Source organism: Ammospiza caudacuta, chromosome 2, assembly GCF_027887145.1.
Source record: "Ammospiza caudacuta isolate bAmmCau1 chromosome 2, bAmmCau1.pri, whole genome shotgun sequence".
NCBI classification, from domain to species: domain Eukaryota; kingdom Metazoa; phylum Chordata; class Aves; order Passeriformes; family Passerellidae; genus Ammospiza; species Ammospiza caudacuta.
The window spans coordinates 42,040,225-42,048,903 of record NC_080594.1 but is presented as its reverse complement, the minus strand read 5'-3'; the positions used below and the strand labels follow the sequence as shown (position 1 = coordinate 42,048,903).

General features: G+C 46.7%; 1 protein-coding gene across 1 annotated transcript; it reads left to right on the top strand.

Annotated features, from left to right (window-relative positions):
• Positions 1-948: 948 nt before the first annotated feature.
• Positions 949-7,477, top strand: VSTM5 (V-set and transmembrane domain containing 5). The gene is made up of 4 exons (XM_058800358.1): positions 949-1,151; positions 4,157-4,486; positions 4,585-4,725; positions 6,263-7,477. The coding sequence occupies exons 1-4, from the start codon at positions 1,067-1,069 to the stop codon at positions 6,304-6,306; spliced, it is 600 nt and encodes a 199-aa protein (XP_058656341.1). The 5' UTR covers positions 949-1,066; the 3' UTR covers positions 6,307-7,477.
• Positions 7,478-8,679: the final 1,202 nt, after the last annotated feature.

Genomic DNA, 8,679 nt, shown 5'->3' with positions numbered 1-8,679 from the left:
TGTGGGAATCACCTGTTCATAAGGAAACCTGCATGTAAAACCTGCATGCAAACCATACAATGCAAGGGAAAAGTGGCTGCTCAGCGCAGGTGGCTCGGGCAGATCGCAGCTGTCCCTCCCTGCCTGGGTGATTGTCCTCTCCTCCACTCACCCTGAGGAGCCTGCGCTGACCAGCACGCTGAAACGTCTCTCTTTATTCCACAACTCTACTAAAGAAAACTTGAGGAGAGGGAAATGCAAGGAAGAGAATGGAAAATCTGCAAAAAGGCTGATCCAGTGTGTAACTCTTTCCCTGGTCAGAAGAGTGTATATATATACAGGAATGCCTCTGAGGAAGGATGAATTTTCAGGATTGGGATGCTTTTGTGTTTTCTAATCATGTTTCCCACTATCTCACACTGTCCGGTGCTTCTGAAAGAAGCACAAGGATTGCTGGGGACCTCCTCTGGACGATAATAGAAGGGAGAGAGGAGCACCCAGTGCATGTGCCGGCTACAGTGGGATGGGAACCAGGTTCATTTTCCAACGTGGTCACCTGAGATGATATCTGGGGACACAGAGATACTGCTCTCCAGCTTTCCCCCCATCCCTGTCTCACCTGCATCATCATCAGATTTCTTGGAGCAAAAAAGTCAGTTTTAGCACCCTGAATTGAAATTTCCCTTGCAGATGCCCACCCACACTTAAAACCAACCTCCTCGGCCAGATGTGCCGATCCCGGGCTCGGGTCCCAGCTCCAGGCTCCGGCCGGGCGCGGCAGGGCCGGGCAGGGTTGCGCCCCTCGCGCTCATTTCCCGGCTGGGCGATGGCCGGCGGCCGGGCAGCGCCTTCCCTTCCTCAGCCAATGGCATCTCCAGCCCGGACGGGAGATGGCGGGGTGTGAGCGGGGTAGCGCCCGGGGCCGCTGCGGGGGGAGCTGGAGCAGCTCCGGCGCCGCAGCGGGAGAGGGAGGAGGAGGAGGGAGAGAAGCGAGGGAGAGGCCTCTGGGGCAGGCAGCCCCCGGGCTCGGGCCGCGCCGCCGGCCCAGCCACTTCAATGCAACCCCTGGGGCATCGGCTTCCCGCTGATGGGACCGCTGCAGGGCCCTCGAGGCCGGAGCGCCGTCGTGGGGACCGTCACCCTCTGCCTGGCCGCCGGGTGGGCTCTGCAGAGTAAGTGTCCGGCTCCGTCCCTGCCTCCCCCGCTCCCTCCCCGGCGCTTCCCTGCTGCTCCTCGCCGCGATGCCCCGGCTCAGCCCCGGCTCAGCCCGGCATCCGCGGGCGGTGCACAGCGCCCGCCGACCCCCGCCCGCGGCCAGCGCTCTGCCCGGCCCGTCCGCAACCGGGAGCGGCTGGGGAGGGGACGGGACGTACCGAGGCTCAGGCAGGCATCGCTGCTCTCTCTCCCTGACACGGTCAGGGGAGGCTCGTCCCCGCCTCTGCCGCTCGAAGAGAGCGGGGGAGGCGAGCGGGAGCAGCGCGGCCGCGGGGGCAGCGCCCCACGGCCAGGCCTCACCCCGCTCCGGCAGGGGCGGCCCCAGCAGCCGCCGTGCCCCCGCTGCTTTTTCAGCGGCCGAGGGAACCAGGCGTGGAGGGGGAAACAACTCGGTTAGTCAGCCCGAGGGGTGTCTAACTGGGAAATGCGGCGGTGAGGAGGGCAGGTGGGTTCTGTCCCAGTACCCCATGGGGGGTGAGTGGGGATGGGGCAGCCTCAGGGAGCCGTGCTGTCCTGTCCCGGAGGGGCCAGGGGGAGGCTGCTGCCAGCCCCACCCTGGCCCGGGGAGCGGGGTGTCAGCGCCGCCAGCGAGGGTGGTTCAGTCACGGCGCTCCACCGAGAGAAGTGACGCGCAAGCAGGACACCAAAGGGTGGAGAAGCAGCCCGCAGGGTTTCAGAGGCCCGTGTCAGAGCTGTCCCCCAGTTCAGAGCTCCTGCTGGCCCCGCCAGCCTGTTTGATTCCCACTCACTGCCCAGCACTCTGCCGGCCCAGCTGCGGTGCCGCGGCCAGGTCTGGTAGGCAGAGCCGCACTTCCCACCTTGACTCTTGGCCAGGCAAATACTTTGGAGTAGAGCAGCGTGCCAGGACGGCAAACTCCATGAGCTCTGAGCAGCCCCTGTACGCGCTTCTCTTGGGTGCGTGTTTTACTGGGTGTGAAGGGGCTGGTTTTGCGGGCAGCACAGCAGTCACCTTCCGTAGGGCGCTGCATGTGGGTGTGATGTTTGCTCTCCAGCCTGGTGGATAGACTGGTTCAGGTGATCTAGGCACACTGCCTACTAAAAATGTTTTTGAATGGTTAGATAGATACTGCACTGCCTTTTTTAGATTTGCATACCAGATAGGGACAGAACATGTTTGCAAATCATTTAATGGAAAGATTTTAATTCTCTCTTTTTTACATTTATTTCGCAATTGCATGTTCAAAACAAAGCCTCTAAAAAACATGAAAGGGTCACTGAGGGGAGACACTCAGCTCCTGGCTGGTCAGAAACAGTGGGAAAGGGCTTTAAATAAACACAAGGACCAGAAAACAATTGGAACAATTTGCAGCGATTACCAGAGGTTCCCGGCTGTTCTGTTTCTGTAGCTGGCACAAACCTCGTTTTCACAGCTCTGGTTAGTCTCTCCTGCACACAGGCTGAACAGCAGACCACAGCTCAGCTGAGGATGCACTGAGCTGCCCAGAAAGCATGATGTTCCTGCAGGGGGACTGGGCAGCATGAGTATGGACAATGCTCATGAAAGGAGGAGCCCAGGAATGTTATTTGGAAAATGCCTAGGTCCTACTTGGTACCGTAGATGAGCGCCTGGGAACTGAGCTGGCTTCTTGAGCTCCCCTACCTTATCCTAACCAGCAGAGTTAGAGAATTCTGCTACAGATCCCAAATACACTGAAGTCAGGTTGTAATTCACCCATCTCTTCCATTTGTGGTGGCTGTGGAGGGCTCTTGCTTTAAGATTTTTTCAATTTTTTTTTTTTTCTTGGAGAATTTTTTCTTTGCCTTTCTTAATCATTCTTATCCCTGAAGACTCTGCAGAACCTCCAGGATCATCCCCAGGTGTCCTGCTTTGCACTCATGCAGTGTAGCTGAGGGTCTCATTCTCACTCCCCCACTGGGTTACAGACATTTACAGGTCAGCACTTTTTCATTTTGCTCTTGCAGTCAGGCTGTTCCCACAGTAAGGGAGTAGAGCAGGTGAGCTGCTCCAAGCCAAACCAGGAAAAGGCATTCAGCCTTACTGTGTGCTTTATCTGCCTTTTGTCTGCTTTGATTTTTGTGGGTAGATAAGAGGATTTCAGTCTTTAGCCAAGGGTCTCAGACAAGCCATTAATCAAAAGAAAAATGTATACCAGCTAAAACTCCAGTGTTGGTGTTCATCCAAATCTTCATGCAGAAACACCAAATGCAAGCAGAAATTATTGCAGTTACACATTAAACTAAGCCGTCAGTTCAGTTTCACAGTGCCACAAACAGCTCCGTAATCACATCAGGAGGAAGTAGATGAAAATTAAATATTCTTTTATACGCATTTTTGCCCGGATATCATCAGGAACATGAAGTCCCTGGCTTCTCAGGGACTGCATACATTTGGATACATGTGATTTATCTGCACTGGCTTATTAACTGGTGGCCTTTAAGAAGCTGATATTTCTAATGTTCATTACACATCCTGAAAACATGACAGGGTCCTTGCCAAGACTTCACATACTTATGCCTACTACAGTTCTTGCTTTTGAGGGATGGTAGTTAATGAACATGATAGATTACCTTGGACATGGCAACTAAACTTTCCATGTAAGTGCAGGATTTTTAAAGGAAGCCAGTTACTGAGGAACAAAAAAACATTGCTCAGTTTTGCTCAGTTTTCAGAAAATGTTATGCTTATCCAAAGTCCCTTTCTATGTGGGTGTTAAAACATTGAAACACATGCAAATACATGTCCACTATGGTGGAAGGATTTTTGCTATCACAAATTATAAATGTGTATGTAGTCTTCAAGTATGAGTGTTACTTTTATGGAAAGCAGAAAGAAGAAGCTATTGAAAAGCATAATCTATCCTCTCTTAAAACAGATCACTGAGATAGGTAGGATGAATCACCAGGACCCAGAGGTTCCAGCCTGCCTGGGACAGTTGGTGCAGCATCACCTCCAGACTCATCACTCTCCTCTGTCTTTCAGCTCCCGGAGGAGTATCCTTAGTGGTCCCACAACCCAACATCAATGCAACAGTGGCACAAAACATCCTCCTCTCAGTTGAATACTCTTGCCGAGGCGTGGCCACCATTGAGTGGAAGCATGTGTCGAGCTGGGGCACCACCAGCATTGTTGAGTGGAGAAGTGGGAATTCTGCCAACATATCCACAGTCTACAAGGACAGAGTGACTACTTTTGAAAATGGCTCTATACAGCTTCGGAATGTGGGCATGAGAGATGCTGGCTACTATTTTGTCACTGTAATGGAGGAGCATGGAACCAATGCCTATGGCACCATCATAGTCAATGTTTATGGTACAAACTAAACGGGACTTCTTGGCTTTACCCTGTGTTTAAGCATCAATCTGCTTGTAATCAATTTTATAATATTATTTTTTCCATTTTCCCTACAGAGATTATCTATGAAGATTTGCATTTTGTAGCAGTTCTCTTCACATTTCTCGCTGCAGTATCTGCCATTCTAATCTGCTTCATGTGGCTGTGTAATAAATCTCTGCACCTATTTCAGAAGAAGACAACACACAAACTAACAGGTATTTCTCTAAAAATGTAGTCAGGGTATAGGGTCTTCAAGCCTGAAATTTGAGCCTAAAATTTGTACCATAAAGGTGCTAAATAGGGCCACTGAGAAACAAGACTGAAGGGCTCAGATCAGTTGTCCTGTTCTAACTCCTTACTAGTTGAGGCTACTGAATAACAGGTGTTTAGTTGAAGAACAATCCACAGGACAGCTACCTTATTTGTTTCACATTAGAAATAATAAAATACTTCCCAACATTGCTGATTGCAAAACTTGGGGAGAAAAGGCCAGAGCTGAAATAACCCCCCGTCAAAGGGCAAGAGACAAAGTCAAGAGCATCAGCCACTCTCTGAGTTCATGTCAGCAAGGTGTATCCTAGGGGAAAATAATCAATTGACCCTTGGGAGTGGCCCCTATTTCAGTTCAATCCTCAATGGAGGATTGCATCTCCTCCTCTCAAACCCCCTCTTCATCTGCTCACTTTTGGTCCAGTTGCAGACTCCAATAAACACTGAGTAATATCAAAACCTGACACTGAAGACAACAGTCATGAAAAGCAGGTCAAGGGAACACAAGAGCTACACTGAAGGGACATACTAGAGAAGAAATTTCCAAGCTACGGCCAGGGATATTTGGCCTAGGCAGAAAGACAAGGTGCATGTTATGAGGCTGGGATCAAGCTCTTAGGCACGTCTTTGAAATAGGAGACTTCCTTTAACACTTCAAAATATTTCAGATGTTTACCTGCCTTCTTTGTAAGTGCAGATCCCCTCATGGTTTCTTGCCCTCTAGGTAAAAGGTCTATATTTCTTCTATAATAAGTGTTACATTACAACAAGCAGCCTAGCTACCAGTATTTTACTGGAACAACAGAGACACTCAAGCATCCTAAGATTCATGGCCCAGACTTTGTGTCAACTCTGCAAAACCTAATAGAAGAAGAAATTAACTTGGTTTGAGCTGCCTCTTCCTTTCTGTTGCTCACATATGGCTCTTAAGTGTTGCTGCTGTTTTCATGGTGCATACACCACTCACAAGCTTCTGTAGCTACTGAAAACTTGCCTATCATGCCAGAATATAGAGGATTTTGTTTAGATAAAGCCTCTTCCTCCAGCTGAAGCCAGTCTTCCCACAGAGCTGAATTGAATAGACATATTCATGTAACATATGGCAGAGTTCAAGAAAGCACAGTTCTAGAAACTTGTGTGATCTCCCAGGAAATGGTCTGAAGCAGAGACCTAATTTCAGCCCCAATTCTATCTCAGAAGAGCCCTCCATTCAGAAGTCATGAAGAGAGATATAAGAACGGTCCCTATGGACTAAATTTTCTTGGTGCCTTTAGCCTTGTACTGGAAGAAATCGTCACTTTAAAGATTGTGAGAAGCTCTTTATACAGTTAAATATTTTGAAAATATGTATTTAAAACCTAATTTTAGATGAGAAAGCTTGAGCTAATATTAAAAAGTTAAAAATGTCTTGGCACAGTTAATTTTGGAATGTTTGCCTTCCAATCCATTTGCCAATCAATAATAATATCCTTTCATTTACAGCAAGTACAACAGAAGAAATTGAACTGGAAACCATTGAGTGTTAGCCAAGGACTGTATCATAATAAAAATAACAATTCTACCTCAGGAGAAAGTGTTGGCCAAGAAAGCAAGAACAAACCTAGAAGGTAAAATGTTTGTGACTACTGCAGAAACATCCTGACTTGCAAAGTAATTAAACCAGCAGTGTCTGATGGAGCTGTTTCAACCTGTTAAGTTTTCAGTTCTGCTAGTCAAGGTCAGAGTAAAAAAGAGTAGGCTTTCATGCTGAGCATGAACACATTTTTGTGGCTAGCTGATAAAATCTAGAGCCTCTACCACTCTTAAAAACAACCAACCAACCAAGCCTCTAAGATCAACCCATAAAGGAAATTACCATGGACACCTGCATTTTGGATACAGCAAGTCTCCTATTACAGACAGAGTGGTCATTAGTACCCATCAACATAATAAATTAAATATCTAATAACAGTATTACATTAAAAAATTAATTGCAAGCACTGAATCCTGTTTATTGCACCTATGCTGCTGCTTTTGGGTGTAAGGAACTTCCTAAAGCTCTGAAGACAAACTGCAATTTTTCATGAGACAAAACTGACTTTGAAAGAACGCTGAGCTGGTCAAAGTTCTCCCACTTGTGTTTCCCGCAGTTGTTTACACTGCCCCAGGATGGATGTTAACACACATTTTATGACATTACTAGAACAGGTGATTGTACCAGGAACAGTACAGGCAGGCACTAAAGAGAACACTGTCCATGAAGATTAGAGGGGTCAGGTAAAACAGTGACACACAACACCAGTTGGGGTGGCAAAATACTAAACAGTTTTGTTGTAAAAGATGTCAAGTCCTTTGCAAACTTAGGCCAGTGCTGAACAATCTATCTGAGAAAAAAAGTTATAACAGCATGTCTTTGAAATACAGTATTTACAAATACAGTTCTAAAATTGCTCCTGTTGAGAAGCCACCTTTGCTTTCCCTATGTTGTAAGAAAGCCTCAAGTTACCCGACTAATGTTTTCTTGAATCTGCATATTGCACAGATTGCAATTCTCCACCTGTAGATCTGTGGGATGAAATAACATTTCTGTTTGTCAGTGAGAAAGCAGTAAACTGACCGAGTTCCAAATTATTCTGTTTTGCTTTTGTAATGAGAATTTTGCAGTGTGAAATAAAATTTGAACTTGGAAGACATCGTGGACTAGTCTGCACCTGTAGATTGCCACGTTGCTGTTTGGGTCAAACTGCTGCTACTGCCTTTTCCACACTTTGTCTCACTACTTTGCAAAAACCTTTTACAGGACAGGCTGACAGAGCTTTGCCTCTGGTCAGGGACTGGGATGCTCAAGTGCAGAGGTACTGTGGGCTCCATTTAGAAAAACATTCAGGGAATGTCTCACCAAGTGAGTAACGATGCAGGTAGGTGCCAAACAAGCCAAAATATCTTGTGCTCAGTACCTTTAAACCATCCCACACTGTGCTGGCCATCTGTAGTGCCAAGGGCCTCTCTCCCACTCATAAACTGAGGTACCAGATTCAGCTGTTTGCTCCTTCCTACATCTAGAACAGGTCAAAAAAGGTGAGAAATGAGGTAAGTATCAGATACAGCAGACAAGTAACAGTTTATTCCAATTCTCTGCTTTAAACTTTCATTGTCCATTTTTGTGTCTTTGAGTGAACTAAGCTTTGACAGTAGGGAAACTGTAAGTGCATCTATTTCAATCACCAAACTTGAATTACTTGGTAAAGTATGCTTATAGAATATGGAAAACATTGTTAGGGGTTCCTTTTGAGCCCTAAATCTTAGACTTTGAATGAATCTTAGACTTTTAAGGCAAAAAGTATTCAAGCACTTTGAATGTGAAGCTAGGTATTAGGCTGAGCTGAATACACAGCAGGTGCTCTCCCAGACTTATGAATTACAAAAAGTGCAGCTTACACATAAAACCACTATTACCTGCTAACACTGACCTGAACACTGCAATTGCCAGAGGAAGTCAGCAAACATATCCAGACATGAATGACCATTCCAGTGCATTGCTGTGACTGCAGAGGTCACACGCACATTTAAACCACAATGTTTGAAAGCTGGAAGGAAAGTAGGAAATGAACACTTAAAATTCTTCAGTTTAAAATGTACTACAACAAAAGAAGTTTACAACCAGCACAGTTTTTCTACGTCTTCCAGCTTGGCTGAAGTCACTGCAACTTCAGGCACTCAATCCTTGGCCATTAAACCTGGTGCCAACCTCACTTTTAGGCAGTAATATCCCATATGAATAGCAGGGACTCAGTATTCAGAGAGAACATCCAGTACAGTTAATCTGTATATAGCTTTTTTTATAGACAATTCCTCACACAAAATTTTTACCCACAATTTAACATGCTTACTCTACACAGGTAACGTTACTTAAAAAATAC